This window comes from Oncorhynchus mykiss, chromosome 1, assembly GCF_013265735.2.
Source record: "Oncorhynchus mykiss isolate Arlee chromosome 1, USDA_OmykA_1.1, whole genome shotgun sequence".
Lineage (NCBI taxonomy): Eukaryota > Metazoa > Chordata > Actinopteri > Salmoniformes > Salmonidae > Oncorhynchus > Oncorhynchus mykiss.
Window position 1 is genome coordinate 55435298 of NC_048565.1, and position 20631 is coordinate 55455928.

Here is a 20631-nt window from a genome sequence, read left to right on the forward strand (position 1 = left end):
TTGTCTTAGAAAAAGGCATCCCACCTTTGGTCAAGAGGAAGTATCTGGTTTTGGGCTTTATTGCCCTGTCGTATACTGGAGCAAAAAATGATTCCAGCTTGGGCTCTTCCGGTTTGTTTAGAACACATGAGATAGTAGGCTGATTGGGGTCATATCTTGGCCCTGCTGGTCCCCATTTCAAAAGGGACTTCTTCTGGTCAACTAGGGTTCCTGGTCTGAAGGGCCCGCTGTCCATTCAAAAGGGATTGTGTTGATGTGATGTGAGGTTCCATTCCTACATTATTGTTAATGACTTGATGAAACGTTCTTCTGTAAGTCACCCTTGCTAGAAAATAACACAAAGGGGGAAAATAAATATAATATATATTCATATAGAACTAAAGTAGCCTCTTAATTTTTTTTTCTACCTTCGGAGATTGAACGAGTCTCCTACAAATGAACTATATCACTAAGGCCAAGGTACAATAAAATGTCATCCTTCTGCAAGTGCAGTGTATGATATGGTATACCTTTTAAAGTACCTTCGATAGCGTTATGCTATGAAGTCTCCTCACATATTCAAATCAAATCAAATTGTAATAGTCACATGCGCCGACTTCAACAGGTATACAACATTTCACCTTACAAGCCCCAAACAGCAGTGCAGTTTCAAAAAAGAATAAGAGATAAAAGTAACAAGTAATTAAAGAGCAGTATAAACAAGGGGTGCCGGTTAGTATTTGTGGTATGTACATGAAGGTAGAGTTATTAAAGTGACTATGCATAGATGACAACAGAGGGTGGCAATGGTGTGGAGAGGGGAGGGGTAGCCATTTGACTAGATTTTCAGGAGTCTTATGGCTTGGGGGTTGAAGCTGTTAAGAAGCCTCTTGGACCTAGACTTGGCGCTCCTGTACTGCTTGCCTTGCGGTAGCAGAGAGAACAGTCTATGACTAGGGTGGCTGGAGTCTTTGACAATCTGTCTTGATGTGCTTGGACCATGTTAGTTTGTTGGTGATGTGGACACCAAGGAACTTGAAGCTCTCAACCTGCTCCACTGCAACCATGTCGATGAGAATGGGGGTGTGCTCAGTCCTCTTTTTCCTGTAGTCCACAAACATCTCCTTTATCTTGATCACATTGAGGGAGAAGTTGTTGTCCTGGCTACACCCGACCAGATCTTTGACCTCCTCCCTATAGGCTGTCTCGTTGTTGTCAGTGATCAGGTCTACCACTGTTTTGTCATCAGCAAATTTAATGATGGTGTTGGAGTCGTGCCTGGCCGTGCAGTCGTGAGTGAACAGAGAATACAGGAGGGGGCTGAGCACGCACCTCTGAGGGGCCCCTTTGTTGAGGATCAGCCTAGCGGATGTGTTGTTACCTACGCTTACCACCTGGGGGCGGCCCATCAGGAAGTCCAGGATCCAGATGCAGAGGGAGATGTTTAGTCTCAGGGTCATTAGCTTATTGTGAGCTTTGAGGGCATTCTCCGGTATTAGGTCTGTTTATGATAACAGTTGTTAGTGGGACTGACTGAGCTACTCTCCAGAGCTTTTTTACAGCTCTTTTGTGGAACTGATGCTGCCATACATTAGTTTAGCAGACGGTATTAATCTAAAGCCACATACAATAAGTGCAATTATCTGATGTAGGTATAACAACCATAAAATATGTAGTTACTGGAATAATGAACTTTGTCTATACTGTCAGATGTATTGATATGGTGTGTTACAGAGTTGACTGAATATTTTCTCCCCTTCCCAGGCTTGCCTACCAGGGATGCCCAGCTGTTCAGAGTTCACTGCTCCCAGTGTGTACCATCCCTCTGAGTTCACTGACTGGAGACGCATCACTCTGCCCCTGCCTCATAGAGCATGGTGGGTAACACACATTCTTTCATCCATACAGGTTGGTATACCCATTGACAGAATGCTTTACGAAAGTCTGAGTTCAGCACATTCATCTCAACTCTGAATTGGGCCCACAGTGCACGTGCGCGCACACACACACACACACACACACACACACACACACACACACACACACACACACACACACAATATGAACACTCAGATATTCACACACACCTCCCACTCCCCTCTCCCTGAGGAGACTCTGACCTACAACCAATATTCCTGTCTCCCTATCCCCACCCCATCCCTTCCTCTACCCTCCCCTCCCCAGCCCTATGGACTTAAATAAAGGTTTTCTGATCTCATCTCATTCATGAAGGATTCCTGGCTACCTCTGGGTCGATTTTGGGTCACTATTGCAGGGAACTAACCTGCTTTGACTGCTCTGACTGTAACAAATAAACCTAACTGGGCGTGTTGGCTCCACCATCCATCACCATCACACATGCAGGGCCATGCACTAAAATACACATTAGGGGTCTAGGTGGGGGTGCACTTTCAATTCACAGACATAATCCACTGGTACTCAGACACACATGCTTGTATATAGTTACACAGGTGATGGAGCACCTCCATCATGGACGGTAAAACAACAAAAACGATGATATAGTATGGATGGATCCTATATTGATCCGTGTCACCTCCCCAGTCTCATTAGTGTTCTGAAGTTTTATAAAATGTGGTGTTCAAGCATATTATTTCTCCATTTGTGTTTTTAACAATCTGCCAATGCCCATTTCATCAACTCTGTTGGTATTCCTGCTCACCAAATGTATATCCTGGTCCTGACATTTGCTTATGAGCTGTGCTAACAATACATGCAGGATGGTTTGGTTCTCTTTGATGTGTCTGATTGTTGTCTGTGTGTGCAGGTCCAGTGCCACGCGGTTCCGTTGGATCCAGAACTACTATGGAGAGCAGGATGAATGGGCTCTGGACGACATCTACATCGGACAGCAGTGCCTTCAGATGTGCCACGGACACGGATGGTGCGACCACGGACACTGCAGGTCAGTGAGGGCCACTGTTGGGGAACTTTACTTTTAAAGGTAACTTTTTTTACGTTACAACATTACTTCCATTAAAAGTAACTTGTTAACTTACAGTGTTACTTAGCGAGGAAACTAACTCAATACATGACTTTTTACCTTGCCAGAAACAGAAAACCATCTGAAGATGCCTTGCGCGTGTTGATCATTCTAATACCCAGTAGAGGGCGCACAGGGTTGGGAGTTTACATGTAACCCGTTACATGTGATCTGATTACAAAAACTGTAGTTTGTTACGTTACCATAAAATACATTGTAATCAGATTACAGATCATTTAGAAAAACTACATGATTACTTCTAGGATTAGTTGAAAATGTAGAAAGGATGTTTGTGAAAAATATTTTTAACACCTTTCTGCTTTCTCAATGACATTCAAATCAGCATCGAGAAAAGTTCAAATTTGTTCCACCTGAGTCAGAGACCACTATGATGACACACCACCAAATGTGTTTGATGGATCGCAGGAAAAGAGAAGGAATAGGCTTTTGTAGTCTACAGTCAAATGGTGCAACTGCTGTCTGATTCCAAAGATTAAACACTTTGAGGTAAGTAAGGATGACAGCAGTGGTGTAGTTTACGGGCAATACGGTTATCACAATGATGTGAATCACACTGCTGCTCTCTCACTTTGGCCTATTTGCGCCTTACGGATTGTAGTTGTCGTGGGTGGCTGTTCACAAATGTATAGGTGTATTTTAACCAAATAATGGTTGGATTGAAGAAGTGTAAACTGCCTATCAATCATTGTTTTTGAGACCCATGGATGGACAGTGAAAAATGCTACAGCTGCTTAGTGCGGATCCCAGCCTATCCCTTACAAACATAGATTGCAGTTTGGAAACTGCAGTAAAAGTACAGTAACTGCAGTCGACTGTGGTATTTTGTATGCAGTAATTGCAGAATAACTGCATTGTACTGCAGTTGAACTGCAGTTATACTGCACTCTGACTGCTATATATTTTTTGTTACTCCCTCCTAAACTACTATCTGTCAAAAACAATTTATAGAAGACCACGAGTGGGACTTATTGCGCAATCTAATTTGTGCTGATAAACAAAACAAATCCATAGGCCTAACGGACAAATGCTCAAACTTGTGCTCTTTTGATATACAGTACCAGTCAAAAGTTTGGAGACACCTACTCATTGTATGGTTTTTCTATATTTTACAATTTTCTACATTGTAGAATAATAGTGAAGACATCAAAACTATGAAATAACACCTATGGAATCATGTAGTAACCAAAAAAGTGATAAGCAAATCTAAATCTATTTTATATTTGAGATTCTTCAAAGAAGCCACCCTTTGCCTCGATGACAGCTGTCGTGTCTTTACTATCATTAAAATGGACCAGAGGTACGTGGTGTAATCATGGTTAATGACTTCTAATAATTTTCCTCCTGAATGGAGGATTCTATTTATTAGTGACATGTGTGTTAACCATTGGAAGAGTGCACTGGAGATTCCCTTCCACGTGTTGCACTCTGAGTGAAACATATGTCGCTATTGTCAAGGGTAATTTGATTGGTTAGGTCTCTAACCTTCTTACTGATTGTAGCTAGACTGACTGTCGCTGGTATTGGTACTGGTGCTCAAAGGGACCAGTTATCCTACCAATTTATTCTGAAATATTATACTACCGGAACACATGATTGGAGCGTTTTACTAGTTGTATTGGAGTTGAACCTACACATGGCAAGTAATGATTATTGTTGCTATTTGTTTTGGAGGTGGACAAGTCCACTGGACTTCCTTTACGACCAGTGTGGTACACCTCAGTACTATCTTAGATGTATTCTAAGATAATCCCTGTCTAGGGGCCTGTCTGCTCCTCACTGTTCTCGTAGGGGAGTTTACAACTAGATTTGATTTATGGTCTGGGGGCCTCGAACGGTGTTGTCCGTAGTCTCGACCCCACCACCGGCCTCGATGAGGCTCATCATGGGTCTGGGCTACTATTCCCCCCCTTTGTGTCTCCGGACCCCCCCACCAGCGGGTGGTGTTGGTGTCTGAGGTGCAAATGAAAAGTTCGGACCCTATCTACGAGTTTTCAGCGACCCCGTTTTGAGAATGGCTGTAACCTTTCAACCAAATCTCCTGGTGTTTGTGCTTCAAAACGCTCAAGAGGCATGTCAGTCACCACCGCATCCGTGTGTGGCAACCTCTTCAGTACCTGCGAACTGAGACGAGGATATAGGTCTGTGATATCGCAAAGTGTTTCACCAGTGGGAGTCATCATTAGTGTCATTGTAAGGGGTGACCGTCCCCAACAAAGTGGAAGGTGTATCATCCGAAGCAGAGTATACTCTGCTCCTCACTGTTTTTCTTGCTGAGACGGCCGCAGTGCTTGCGGAGGTGTTCTAAGGGCAAGAGGAGTTCATCACAACTATCGTATTGCACGACTGCAAGGAGGAGGGAAGTTGCTTATTCACAGAGACAGCTGTCTTGAAATCATGAAAAGAATGGTCAATCAGGTTGGCTGATGGATTCTGCCCCAAGAGATTTTGAAACATCTTTTTCCCAAGGGGTGCTATCGACAGATACCCCTCTTGAATGACTGCGTTGCAGCTAGCGTTAGGGGGAGACAGTGTGGTCAGTGGAGAAGGCACGGTGGCCTATGACCATACCTGGTTGGTTTTCCAATCCATCAATGGCAGTAACACATCAAGTCTGCTCCAAGTAGCAGGGTTACAGTTTCGAGGCTTGTAACATACACAGCGTGAATGAGCGATACGTCCTTGAAGTGTAGTTTCAGCATGACTCTCAATGTGAGAGGCGAGGTAGTCTGAGTGACCCCTCAAAGTGTAGTGTCGCATCGTTCCACTTTTAACCAACGTTTAGTTGGCTTCAAAGCCTTTTTGAGATCAACAAACCATGTTTGAGAGATGAATGATATTGTCGCACCCGAATCAATTAGTGCATGACAAGTTAAGCAGTCCTCCAGGACTGTTCCCAGGTATGGCCGTTTAGATTCATGGTTAGTGGACATATTCCCCACAAAGTGGAGTGTTCGCTCGCAACGACGTGATATGCCCTTTCTGTTCAAGGTGGAAGCAGATTGACTTTTCTGATTTTGAGTGGGCTTGGCTTTAACGAAGCGATTTACCTTTTTCTTCGCCACCTTTGTCTCAGTCTATAGACAAAGCCTGGGGGCTTATTTCTTGATCAAGCTGGCCCTGGATAGGGTCTTGAATGAGAGCGGGAGAAATTAGAACTTTAACGTTCTTGCTATGGGTGTTAATTCCTGCGGACCTGGTGTCCGTTAATTCCCCGTCTAGTCCTTGTGACTTTTCTCAAATTGTTCTTGCTTTAGTTCTTCCCGTAGTGGAACTTCTGGAGAATATTGGTCTACGTTTTGAACGTCCTTCACCCCTTTGTTACCCTAGTGCTCTGACACTTTTTGTGGGTTGGGTGCAGGAACGTAGCGAACAGGTCGATTGTAGCGGTAGTCATGTTGATGGCGTCGTACTTTACAGTTATTTCGACCGCGGAGGTTATTGGAATCATGGTTTTGTGGTAGAAACTGTTGTTGTGCGTCACCTCTCAACGCTCCAATACCTGATAATGCACCCTCTAACTGGAGTGAGTACTCCTGGTCAAACTTCAAATCCAAGTGGTCAGGGCTTTTAGTGTTGTGAGCTTTTGATGCCTCAAAAGCTGTGCTTGCAAGCTTTCTGAGTTGTAACTTAGGCAAGCCAACGTGGGCAGCAGGGCCCAAGTAGGTAATGAAGGCAGGATACATGTTCGACAGGAACATTTGTTTAAAAGGTAACAGGTCCTCCATGCCTGTTTCAGTGAGTAGGCCAAAGTAAGCTGAACGAAGCCTATGATAGTAAGCTCGTGGGTGTTCGTTCCGAGCTTGTTTGACGGTGTTAGCCAGTGACCTATCGTGTTTGCGAGTCGCGGAACCACTGAATTCTAATTTCAAAGCTGTGGCAAGTTTAGCGTAGTCATTTAGCGCGTGTTGCTGTTGTAGACGAATTAACCTTGTCACGTGTCTATTCAACGTTTGCTTCAACAGGTAAACCCTATCAGAAACCGTAGCATTCGGGTAGCCATCCAACGCATCCTCTATGTCAGCTAGGAACGTCTCAGTATCGTTTGGCTGACCTGGAACGGGGTCAAAGGTGGGGAAATTTTTGATGAGTTTGTCAAGGTATTCCGCGCAAAGAATGGGGCCGAAAGGCCAAGAGGAGAAGCCAAGCCTTGTTGTTGTTGTTGGCCAAGAGGTGCAATATTACTCAGTGCCGAATGGCCAAGAGGAGAAGACTGAGGGACACATGAGGGAGGCAAGCTCTGAAACCTATCGTCTTTACTCCTGTGAGTACAGAGCTCCGGTTGCTTGCATCATATTTAGTTTTGGATAAATCAAGTTGTTCCTGTAGCATACGATTTTGTTCCTGTAGAAGACGATTTTGTTGAAGAGCTTGTGCTTGTTCATCGTCCCATGTTTTTGCAATTACATTTAATTGTTCAGTTTTTAAGAGCAGTTCCATAGTTAGCAGAATTTTTTCCCTTTTCTGCATTTGTCATTGGTTTTCCAGTTCTCTCCACCTGTCCCTTTATGTCTCCCATTACCTGCTCGTGCTTCAGCTGTGCACTGCGGTATTGGACAGATGCCAATCTCAGATGGCAAGACATCAGGGCTAGACTGGAGAGAACCTTTACGAGGTCTGCGCCCGATGGTTGATTTTGGAAAGCGTTGTTGTCTGCTTTTCCACTAATGGCATAATTAGGGTTTGTATCGCTGCTGAGGTCAGAGATCAATCCATTTGCAGGTGGAGGTTCACTAATTAGCGGGCGAGTGGGGACTACCCCCTCTGATAGCTTGCACATTATTAGAACATTATGAAAGGAATTTATTTTTTCCTAATTTTCCAAAGTTTGGTTTTGGAATATATTGGGACTATTTTAACCTATTTATAGACGGTAATGAACCATCAGTACTGGACAGTTCTGTGGAAGTTGGACGTGAATGAATTTGCAAAAGCAAATTGAATTAATCAATAATGATTAATCATACCTGGACATCTTGCCCATCTTTATGGCTATCTGGGAATTAAACTTTACATTAACCTGGGAAGTTGGTTCTTCTAGGTTACTATTGCAAAGCTTAAAGTGTCTCATTTAACTGGAAGACCTAGAAATGTATGTTTGACAGTTTAAATAAATAAATTGAATGAGACGATAATACCCAAGCAATTGAGATTGCTGGATTATCATAAAGGTAATGTTAGGTACATTTACCACTATGGCACACTTTCCCCTCAGGCCAAAGCCATATGGGATTCCCGCTGGAGGCGGGACTGATTGATTGTGCTTTGCAGAAAGAAAGAAGAAATTTGATTGATCAAAATTAATGAATAATCAAATCTGAATAGGCTATCTGGGAATTAAACTTTAAATTAACCTGGGAAGTTGGTTCATCTAGGTTACTATTGCAAAGCTTAAGGTGTCTCATTTAATTGGAAGAACCTAGAAAGGTATGTCCAACAATTTAAATAAATAAATTGAATGAGACCCAAGCAATTGAGATTGCTGGATTATTTTTACGTGATCCACGTTTGGATTTCCAACACTTGCGATTCTTTACCACCAGTGATGCAGAATGCTGAAATCAAACGGAAGTACAAAGGGTGGGACTTCCGAGGCGGAGGAATTTAAACAGCACACAGGAAGAGAAAAATGTTCCCTCTGTTAGCTTAGCCTCTAGTGCCAGCTAAATCACATTCTACATTCTTCTATTCCCTTTTACCATGGAAAGGGTGGGTTTACTAGTGGCGTCTCACATTAAACCATTCGGCATACTTTGCTAGCTTTATGTTGACCGGAGCAACACGGTACATAATACGAATATGCCTGTAGTCAGTCCACATTGGTTTAGTGCGGTAGGCGGTAGGCGGACAGAAATACTTCGGCTCAAACTCCGAAGATCTATCCTCTAATTCCGAACCTTACTGGCTCTATTAATTAATATTGACTGACAGAAGTAGTACCGTTTTGCCTAACGGACTAAATCTGGAATTTATCACTCATTGCTCTGATGCTAAAGACCACTACTGGAGGCGCTCTGTAGCCTCTTCAAATGGGAACACACACACAACCAATTTGAATGTATACAAAGCAGTCTGTTTGTACAATCCTGTTTGCACAATTGATATATAGAATTCCACAGCAAAGTCTAATTCTATCTTAGATTCCTGACAGGGGGCGTCATAAATGTTGTGTCTTTACTATCATTAAATTGTAGACTTAGTTTTATCAAAGATTCTCTGTAATTAGTATTACCGATCAAATCAAATCAAATCAAATTTATTTTATATAGCCCTTCGTACATCAGCTGATATCTCAAAGTGCTGTACAGAAACCCAGCCTAAAACCCCAAACAGCAAGCAATGCAGGTGAAGAAGCACGGTGGCTAGGAAAAACTCCCTAGAAAGGCCAAAACCTAGGAAGAAACCTAGAGAGGAACCAGGCTATGTGGGGTGGCCAGTCCTCTTCTGGCTGTGCCGGGTGGAGATTATAACAAAACATGGTCAAGATGTTCAAATGTTCATAAATGACCAGCATGGTCGAATAATAATAAGGCAGAATAGTTGAAACTGGAGCAGCAGCACAGTCAGGTGGACTGGGGACAGCAAGGAGTCATCATGTCAGGTATTCCTGGGGCATGGTCCTAGGGCTCAGGTCCTCCGAGAGAGAGAAAGAAAGAGAGAATTAGAGAGAGCATATGTGGGATGGCCAGTCCTCTTCTGGCTGTGCCGGGTGGAGATTATAACAGAACATGGCCAAGATGTTCAAATGTTCATAAATGATCAGCATGGTCGAATAATAATAAGGCAGAACAGTTGAAACTGGAGCAGCAGCACAGCCAGGTGGACTGGGGACAGCAAGGAGTCATCATGTCAGGTAGTCCTGGGGCATGGTCCTAGGGCTCAGGTCCTCCGAGAGAGAGAAAGAGAGAAGGAGAGAATTAGAGAACGCACACTTAGATTCACACAGGACACCGAATAGGACAGGAGAAGTACTCCAGATATAACAAACTGACCCTAGCCCCCCGACACATAAACTACTGCAGCATAAATACTGGAGGCTGAGACAGGAGGGGTCAGGAGACACTGTGGCCCACTCCGAGGACACCCCCGGACAGGGCCAAACAGGAAGGATATAACCCCACCCACTTTGCCAAAGCACAGCCCCCACACCACCACCGATCAACTTATTAATCATGTAACTGTAATTAACTAGGAAGTCGGGGCACCAAGGAAAAATATTCAGATTACAAGGTTGTAATTTCCTAATATTTTCATATTTGATCCATATTCTTCTGATTAATTAATTATTTACTTTACCTCACGTTAGTCTCATTCCATTGTTGGTTATCAGCCTCCCGACTGGCGCAGTGGTTAAGGGAGCTGTGCCAGCTGTGCCACCAGAGACTCTGGGTTCGCGCCCAGGCTCGTAACCAGCCGTGACCGGGCAGGTCCGTAGGGCGATGCACAATTGGCCTAGCGTCGTCCGGGTTAGGGAGGGATTGGCCAGTAGGGATATCCTTGTCTCATCGCACTCCTGTGGCGGGCTGGGCGCAGTGTGTGCTAACCAAGTTTGCATGGTGCACAGTGTTTCCTCTGACACATTGGTGCGGCTGGCTTCCGGGTTGGATGCGCGCTGTGTTAAGAAGCAGTGCGGCTTGGTTGGGTTGTATATCGCATGACTTTCAACCTTCGTCTCTCCCGAGCCCATACGGGAGTTGTAGCGTTAAGACAAGATAGTACCAATTGGATAACACAAAATTGGGGAGAAAATAGGGTAAAATAAATAAAAATAAAAAATTGTTGGTTATCTGCACAAACCCAGTCTTCACTATGAGTCATCCAATTAAATTGTCTTGAATAATTTATTTATTTATTACTAACTAAGTAATTCACAGAAATGCATAAACAAACAAACAAGGTAAATGTGGTTACAAGAAATGATAGGGGAATGTGCCGTAGTGGGCTAAACCGGCATGGCGGCTTGTTAGACAAAAGGGGAAGTGAGGGTCGACTAAGAAGTCACTACAGAGTGATAATTATAACAATTGAAATGCTAATCCTATGCACATGAACGCTCACTCATTCGGGAACAATTGCAATCAATATATATATTTACGCTCAGTGTGTCGTCTTGATCGCTGGTGAAAAGTTTGTTTCTGTTGGAGAGTTTCGTCCTCTCTCTCTCTCTCTCTCTCTCTCTCTCTCTCTCTCTCTCTCTCTGTCTTGGTTAGAGGGGATAGTTCAGAGTGACATGCATTCATTTCTTATAGAATGGATGTTTCGGTGGTTGTCGTTTTTCGCGTTCAATGATACCGAATTCCTAGCTGCAGACTAGTAATTCATATCAAAGACTTGTTCTTATTCTGTTGGTATCGATAGTCTAAGAGTTTAACCACGTCGTATGGTTAAAAGATTCAGCAATGGTCAACCTTTGTCCTCTCCTAATGGAGAAAAACATGGTCTGGTGGTAATTTCTCAAAGTTGGGTTTTATTCGGAATTGCAGAAAAGGGGCTGTCCCAGGATGCCTGACCCTAACTGGGCTCAAGGGCGGTCCTCTGATTTAGTTCAAATCAAAAGGAAATTGTATTTTCCTTCATTAAACAGTCCAAAATCATATTACACAATTTTACGAACAGTATCATACTCACTCATTCATCTTATACAACAATTAGATGTAAACCTCATATCTGAGGCTATTACAGTGCCTTGCGAAAGTATTCGGCCCCCTTGAACTTTGCGACCTTTTGCCACATTTCAGGCTTCAAACATAAAGATATAAAACTGTATTTTTTTGTGAAGAATCAACAACAAGTGGGACACAATCATGAAGTGGAACGACATTTATTGGATATTTCAAACTTTTTTAACAAATCAAAAACTGAAAAATTGGGCGTGCAAAATTATTCAGCCCCCTTTAGTTAATACTTTGTAGCGCCACCTTTTGCTGCGATTACAGCTGTAAGTCGCTTGGGGTATGTCTCTATCAGTTTTGCACATCGAGAGACTGACATTTTTTCCCATTCCTCCTTGCAAAACAGCTCGAGCTCAGTGAGGTTGGATGGAGAGCATTTGTGAACAGCAGTTTTCAGTTCTTTCCACAGATTTTCGATTGGATTCAGGTCTGGACTTTGACTTGGCCATTCTAACACCTGGATATGTTTATTTTTGAACCATTCCATTGTAGATTTTGCTTTATGTTTTGGATCATTGTCTTGTTGGAAGACAAATCTCCGTCCCAGTCTCAGGTCTTTTGCAGACTCCATCAGGTTTTCTTCCAGAATGGTCCTGTATTTGGCTCCATCCATCTTCCCATCAATTTTAACCATCTTCCCTGTCCCTGCTGAAGAAAAGCAGGCCCAAACCATGATGCTGCCACCACCATGTTTGACAGTGGAGATGGTGTGTTCAGGGTGATAAGCTGTGTTGCTTTTACGCCAAACATAATGTTTTGCATTGTTGCCAAAAAGTTCAATTTTGGTTTCATCTGACCAGAGCACCTTCTTCCACATGTTTGGTGTGTCTCTCAGGGGCTTGTGGCAAACTTTAAACTTCACTTTTTATGGATGTCTTTAAGAAATGGCTTTCTTCTTGCCACTCTTCCATAAAGGCCAGATTTGTGCAATATACGACTGATTGTTGTCCTATGGACAGAGTCTCCCACCTCAGCTGTAGATCTCTGCAGTTCATCCAGAGTGATCATGGGCCTCTTGGCTGCATCTCTGATCAGTCTTCTCCTTGTATGAGCTGAAAGTTTAGAGGGACGGCCAGGACGGCCAGGTCTTGGTAGATTTGCAGTGGTCTGATACTCCTTCCATTTCAATATTATCGCTTGCACAGTGCTCTTTGGGATGTTTAAAGCTTGGGAAATCTTTTTGTATCCAAATCCGGCTTTAAACTTCTTCACAACAGTATCCCGGACCTGCCTGGTGTGTTCCTTGTTCTTCATGATGCTCTCTGCGCTTTTAACGGACCTCTGAGACTATCACAGTGCAGGTGCATTTATACGGAGACTTGATTACACACAGGTGGATTGTATTTATCATCATTAGTCATTTAGGTCAACATTGGATCATTCAGAGATCCTCACTGAACTTCTGGAGAGAGTTTGCTGCACTGAAAGTAAAGGGGCTGAATAATTTTGCACGCCCAATTTATCAGTTTTTGATTTGTTAAAAAAGTTTGAAATATCCAATAAATGTCGTTCCACTTCATGATTGTGTCCCACTTGTTGTTGATTCTTCACAAAAAAATACAGTTTTATATCTTTATGTTTGAAGCCTGAAATGTGGCAAAAGGTCGCAAAGTTCAAGGGGGCCGAATACTTTCGCAGGGCACTGTATATAAACAGCGTTATGGTAATGTGGCCACACCGTCTCCCATGAGCTTCCCCAAGTTGTAATAAACAGACCAGTTCGTAGCTGGATTCTTCACCGATCTTTTATACTTTTTCCGGAACATGAAATTTGTTCGTACCTCAAGTTCTGTGAGGAGAAAGAAATTCCTTTGTGCTCTATGAAAATTTACTCTGCCTCTTATACTGTGTGGCCATGTGGCAGGGTCTTCTCAGGAATTTACGACCTCTCTCTGACCACAGCAGCCTAGTTGAAGGAGGCAAGGGGGAGGCAGGGAGAGGGGGATGGGGCTTGCTATACGCAAAGAGGGCAACGTCATGAAACAGCTTTGCACACTCTTGGCATTCTCTCAACCAGCTTCATGAGGTAGTCACTGGAATGCATTTCAATTAACATGTGTGCTTTGTTAATTAAAAGTTAGTTTGTGTAATTTCTTTCCTTCTTAATGCATTTCCAATCAGTTGTGACAAGGTAGAGGTGGTATACAGAAGATAACCTTATTTGGTAAAATACCAAGTGCATATTTTGGCAAGAACAGCTCAAATAAGCAAAGAGAAACAACAATCCATCATTCATTTCAGACATGAAGGTTAGACAATGTGGAACATGTCAAGTGCAGTCAGAAAAACCATCAAGCGAGGACCGCCACAGGAAAGGAAGACCCAGAGTTACCTCTGCTGCAGAGAACAAGTTCATTAGGGTTACAAGCCTCAGAAATTGTAGTCCAAATAAATGCTTCCCAGAGTTCAAGTAACAGACACATCTCAACATTAACTGTTCAGAGGAGACTGCGTGAAATCAGGCCTTCATGCTTGAATTGCTGCAAAGAAACCACTACTACAGGACACCAATAATAAGAAGAGACTTGCTTGAGCCAAGAAACATGAACGGATGATCTCTGCATGTGTGGTTCTAACCGTGAAGCATGGAGGAGGATGTGTGATGGTGTGGAGGTGCTTTGCTAGTGACACTGTCTGTGATTTAATTGAATTTAAGGCACACTTAACAAGCATGGCTAACACAGCATTCTGCAGTGATACGCCATCCCATCTGGTTTGCGTTCAGTGGGACTATCATTTGTTTTTCAAGAGGACAATGACTCAACACACCTCCAGGCTGGGGTAAGGGCTATTTGACCAAGAAGGAGAATGATGGAGTGCTGCATTAGATGACATGGCCTCCACAATCACTCGACCTCAACCCAATTGAGATGGAATTAGTTGGACCGCAGCGTGAAGGAAAAGCAGTCACATGTCATCAACAAAATGTTAAACAATAGGCCTATAGCAAATGTAGCACATGGCATTCATTTTTCACATGCAAATAGCACTTTTCAGTACTGCCCAAGGCATGCCATTCCACGAGAGCATTGTTTATTTTTCATTATTTGAAGCAATGGGCCCAATCCTTCCTACATGACAACAAAAACATAAACAACAGAGTGGGCTCAGCTTTGGTTTCAGGGTTATGTTCAGGTAAAAAATGGACTAATCCATATTCTTTAAGATCAAGGGATATTTCATTCATTGGAACGATTTGAAATCTGACAGTCTATAGCCTAATTGTGTTATTAACTGTATTGAAGTAGAAATCAATAGGTTACAAGCCTACATAACCCATAAAGTGAAAAGCAACACCCATTTATAGCCAGCTATATAAACTCTAACTCTGATCTATCCTCCAATAGATGTTGTTCAAATGGCAATATTCCTTTTTGTCGTCTTCTAATGCTTCATAATGGGAAGTTATGTTACTGATAGAATTTTGGGCAGGTAACGAGAAACTGTAACAGCAATAGCCCTTTTCAAAAGGAAAATGTATGCACATTACAACATGCGTGACTCAAAGTCAAAATAAAACCTCTCACCTTCATTTGCATCTTGGTTATTTATTTCACTGCATTCCTCCAAAGTAGAAATTATGCCGCAGGAAAATAAAAAATCTCTCAAAACCTCTGTCTGGGAGCTGGTTACTCTTTGGAGTTACTCCAACGAAGAAAGTGTCTTCACAGGCTCACTCATGGGCGTAACTACATGAGGACACTGAGGTCCGCACTACTGACATTTTTTCTAATTAAAAATATACAAATAAAAAATATATATATTTTGTACACAATCAAGTAAATAAATTATGGGTCAAGATCTTAATATTGCTCTCAGTGTTGATCAAAGCTCAGAACGCTTATATTCTTGATCTGACTGAGTTCTACTCGCGTCTGCCTCTGCGATCGAGTGGGATCATGAACAGTGTTTTTTTTTATATGTTCGCCTGCATCCCATGGATTTTGCGCCCAGATTTGCCTTTTTAGCAGTTTCACCACTCTCTCAAACGGCTAAAACGTTAAACGTTAAACGTTAAACTTGCCTGAAATGTTAAACGAACGACCCCAGCTCGATGTTGTCTCAAGTAGGCTGCTGACAGTATGTTCATGAAATGCCGGACAAAAGGCAATTTTAAAACTGTCCCGCGACTACTGACGTGTCTACAGACATCCCCCAAACAAACAAAAACCGCATAATGAGTGCACTGCTAAATAGTCGCTTATAGATTTGTCAGTCAGTCAATGAATGCATGCAGAAGGAGACAGAGGAGAGAGAGCGAGAACGGAAGCAAGAGGTTAGTACAGTGGTTCCCAAACCAGTGGTTCCCAAACCAAACCTATCTTCCCTACAGACCTACATTAAAATGCATAAAAAATGCAAACAATACAGTTGTAAAGTGTGATACGTTTTTGTTCATATCGGTGGTTGTTTGTCTTATCTCCATCGCCCACTGAAGTAGTTTACCCATTACACACCTTTTTGTTACCACTACTTCACTTATATTAATACAGAATCGTAAGTAATATTCTAATAATTCGTAGACAATGTGATAAAAATATCACCTGTGTGCTCCATTGATGTCTGTTTGTGTGGAGCTTGATTAATAATGCCTAGGAATACAAATGTCAACGCTTTGTAATCTGGGAAAAGAGATATGTATGGTATGTTGAGTTAATGATATATGCAATTCAACGATACAACTGAATGAACAGTCGCTGGTGCTACATGTCAGTGTGAATAATTTCTCATTTTTCCCCCTTTTCAGGGTTGTAACATTGCAATTGTATAGCAAATAGGCTATGTGTTTGTAGCTCGACTGAGGTGATAATGGCTTTGTCATTTTTGCTTGTTTTTGCTGTTCTTGAAATAGCATTCAAAAAAGAATGATTGTATAGAAATGCAGTAATGAGCTTGGGGAAACCCTTTATAACCCTTTATCATTTCTTATAATCTCCTCTCCCCAGGTGTGATCCAGGTTTCTCAGGTCTAGACTGCCAGGCATCCTCTCCTCTTTCTTCCAGCATCCTGTCAGACTTTGAGTCCCAGGATGGTCTGCTGGCCGTGTGGCAGGAAGTGATTGGTGGAGAGGTGGTAACACCTGACATGGGCTGTGGGGTGGTCTCCTCTGGGTCCTCGCTCTACTTCAGCAAGGTAGGATGACACACACACACACACACACACACACACACACACATTTACACAAAGTGACATCATACCCGGTAGGTAAATCTGGTTGCAATGTTGTTATTATGATGTCTTTTATAGCATCATGGTCAGGTTGTATACTGGTTGTATAAGAAAGTTAGCAACCAGGCAAAGATAACAACCATTAAACAACATTATTATTATGATGTGTGTGTGTGTAACAGGCCGGATTGAGGCAGCTGGTGAGCTATGACCTGGACACAGAGTGGGCAGAGTTTGTGCAGTTCTACCTGCGTGTGGGCGGAGACTGGGTACAATGTAACATGGCAGACAGCAGGGAGGAAGGAGTGCTGCTGCAGTACAGTAATGATGGAGGAATCAGCTGGGGACTCATCGCTGAGATGTACTTCACCGACTTCACCAAGCCACGGTAAGGAGAGAAAGGGGATAGAGGAGAGAGGGAGGGAGGGGAGCCGAGAGGTGCTGCAGTACAGTAATGACGGAGGAATCAGCTGGGGACTCAACGCTGAGACTTCACAGTCTTCCCCAAGCCACGGTGAAGAGGAGGGACTGGTTCCTCTCAAGTGTTCTTCCTTTGACGCTACTATGCTTTTGCGTGCTATTGGGGGTCTAGGCCATGCAGATTAATGTAAGTCACATTGTGACTGGTGATGTAAAAAGGGCCTTATAAATGTGATTGACTGACTGTCTGTCTGTCTGTCTGTCTGACCAGCATACTGACTGACTGACTGTCTGACTGATCTCTCCTCCCTAGGTTTGTCCACTATGAGTTGCCACAGGCCTCTAAGACCCCATGTACCCGGTTCAGATGGTGGCAGCCCCTTCACTCTGGGGACGGCTACGACCAGTGGGCCATTGATGATGTCATCATCTTGTCAGAGAGAGAGAAACACATCATCCCTATGGCCAACCCCACTATGCCACAGGTAAGTCTCTCATTGGCTGACGACCCCAAGCTGCCACAGGTAAGTATTTCATTAGTTGAAAATAACTGACAATCCCATTGGCTAACACTGAGACAGATGATAACAAAGGCCTTCTATACTTTGTGGCAATCTATCTGATTCTGGGATTTAGTGGTCAATATAATCACAAGGAAATATAAACATTTGAAATTGTGTATAAGACATGCCTGAATGTCTGAGCTCACTATGATGCCGAACGTCAGCTATTTGTCTTCTGTTGCAACTTATTGGCTGCAATGCACCATCCTTAACATCTGCTATCTCCCTGTTTGTAGAACTTCTATGAGAAGCCGGCGTTTGACTACCCTCTGAACCAGATGAGTGTGTGGCTCATGCTGGGCAATGAGGGTATGGAAAAGGAGAGGAACGGCAGCTTCTGTGCTCCCACCCCCTCTGCCATGGTGTTCGGGCGATCTGACGGAGACAGGGTGGCAGTGACCAGAGACCTGGTCCTAAGACCAGGGTACACACTGCAGTTTAAGGTATGTGTACAGTCTCTCTCGCTCTCTCGCTCTCATTCTTTTTCTCTTCCTCTCCTCTCTCCCTCTCTCTTGCACTCTTCTCTCTCCCTCCTTCTGTCTTTCTCTCAGAAATGTTTAAGTTGAACTTCTAACACTTTTACAGGTTTGTACATAAGGCAATTACTTTTTAAATGTATTTTATGTGTTTGTGTAATGTTCATTACTGACCCCAAAAAGTGGATCTAAAATAAAATGTCCCTCTCAATTCAGTTCAAAGGGTCTTTATTGAATCGGAAACATATGTTTACTTTGCCAAAGCAAGTGAAAAACAATTAACAAGTGAAATAAGCAATCAGGAATTAACAGTAAACATTACACACACTCTCTCTTTCTGTCTGGCTTTCTCTCCCTGTCTGTCCCTCCCCCCCCCCCCCCCCCCCCACCCCCCCTTCTTCTTCAGTTGAACATCGGTTGCGAGTCTCAGTTCAGTGCATCGGCCTCAGTCCTGCTGCAGTACTCCCATGATGCTGGCCGTACCTGGGCGCTGGTGAAGGAGGGCTGTTACCTAGGCTCCTCTGGGGCGGGCGGCTGTGAGGGCAGTGGGCGGGAACTCAGGGAACCCACTGTCTATGCCACGGGAGACTACGAAAGCTGGACCAGGGTTACCATTGTCATTCCGCGTAACGTGGCTGCCAGGTAGGGGAATATTATGGGGTGGGGTCTTAGACACTGAGAGATAGCAAAGACACAATTACATGTACGAAAGACTGTGGGATGGTATAGGTTCATGTTCAGTTCATTCAATATCGGTCATTCAAGCTGGATTTGATTTAGTAATCAAACTTACGAAGACTGACAGACTTTCAGTGGTAGAACTAGGTATATTGTATTTCTTGTTGAAATTGCCCTGGTTTTGGCGGGGATGGCGACCCAAATGGGGATGCCATCCCTGTCACTTCGGCACGGCTTCAGGTGTATTACTGAAGCTTCTGTCACTGTGGAGGAGTTTCTGGTCGCCGTAAGAGAGAAGGTAGGCTATGAAAATGTTGCTTATTCGTCACGGATGAATAAAACGGTGGTGTTTTTTCTTAAAGAAGAGCATCTTGTTGATTGTATGTTTGAGCATGGTGTCCTTCTTAAAGGTATGTTTATTCAAGTTACAGTGGTTGCTCATCTAAAAATGTTGTGATCATGCTGCGGAACTTAGAGTAGTATTGTGGTTTAGTACGGTACCCTGCGTCACTACTTCATTGCTCCAGACCAGCGCAAGGGGGAGTTAGAGAACTGATTATGCTTTTGGGTCCCAAGGTGCTACTGTGTCTTTTACTGACAATGAATGGGTGACATAAACCAAATAGAAACTGATAATGGTGCACAACTTCAGTATTTCTTACTAAAACTGTTGTTACCCTAAGCGTTTTATTCTAAGAGAAACTTAGACTACAATTAGGTGTGGAAATGTTAGGATTATTTTGCTCTTACTGCAGCACTGTAGCCTACTCCCAACCCGTAACATTGTATAGTGCCTGAGTGGTGCAGTGGTCTAAGACAATGTGTCTCAGTGCAATCTACATTGCTATAGATGCTGGTTCAATACCTGTGCTAGCTGTGACCGGGAGACCCGTAAGGCTTTTGGTTTCTCTCCCTCACCCCATGTTCAAGAAATGCCCTTTTTCTCGATCACTTTACATCATTTGAAAACCTAATAATCTAAAAAATATTGTTATTTTTTAAACAAAGCGATTATTATTATTAATTAATTTAGAATTATATAAAGCCCCATTAGATATTCTTACAGATATATTATTAATCCTGTTTGTCACAAGCGTAGCAGGCTGTGAATTCTGCAAACAAGGTTTCTAGGATGGGCCATGTGCAGGACAATACAGTATATATTGGTCATATTGGTCATGGCTCCCGAGTGGTGCACAATGGGATATCCTTGCAGTTCTTCAGCTGAGATAGCGGTGGGCACACGAAGTTCAAGGCACGAGGGAAGGGGGCACGGGGCACGGGACGGGCCACAGAGCAGCGCACAGAAGATGGACCTAGCCCATGGGGAAGGAAGGGGGATAGGGGGGTCTTACCGAGTCTTTCCATAAGTCCACACAAGTTTCTTCAACTGTGTTTTGACTGTGATTAGAGCGATGTTGATGTTGTGCCGTGATGCCAGCAGATTACAGATGGCCTTTGCTGAACGCTCATCTTCTTCATTCATCAGTGAGTCGATGGCTTGAATCGTCTCGCTGGAAATGGAATACAATGTCAAAATCTGCAGCATACAGTAAAGACCAGCATTAATTAGGCCTACTTTGCAGTATTGTCGCCTACTGTACCTGTTCATTTTCCTGGGCTTTCGCATTCGGCATAACTCAGGCATTTGATGA

General features: G+C 43.3%; 1 protein-coding gene across 3 annotated transcripts in view; it reads left to right on the top strand.

Moving 5' to 3' along the window:
• Positions 1 to 20631, top strand: part of LOC110532453 (reelin) — a 296686-nt gene that overhangs the window by 208759 nt on the left and 67296 nt on the right. For all 3 annotated transcript variants that reach the window (XM_036980629.1, XM_036980637.1, XM_036980632.1), the window contains exons 23-29: positions 1744 to 1856; positions 2765 to 2902; positions 16617 to 16803; positions 17022 to 17227; positions 17573 to 17744; positions 18059 to 18265; positions 18705 to 18940. In XM_036980629.1, the coding sequence (XP_036836524.1) occupies positions 1744 to 1856; positions 2765 to 2902; positions 16617 to 16803; positions 17022 to 17227; positions 17573 to 17744; positions 18059 to 18265; positions 18705 to 18940 (1259 nt within the window). The remainder of the gene's footprint in view (positions 1 to 1743; positions 1857 to 2764; positions 2903 to 16616; positions 16804 to 17021; positions 17228 to 17572; positions 17745 to 18058; positions 18266 to 18704; positions 18941 to 20631) is intronic.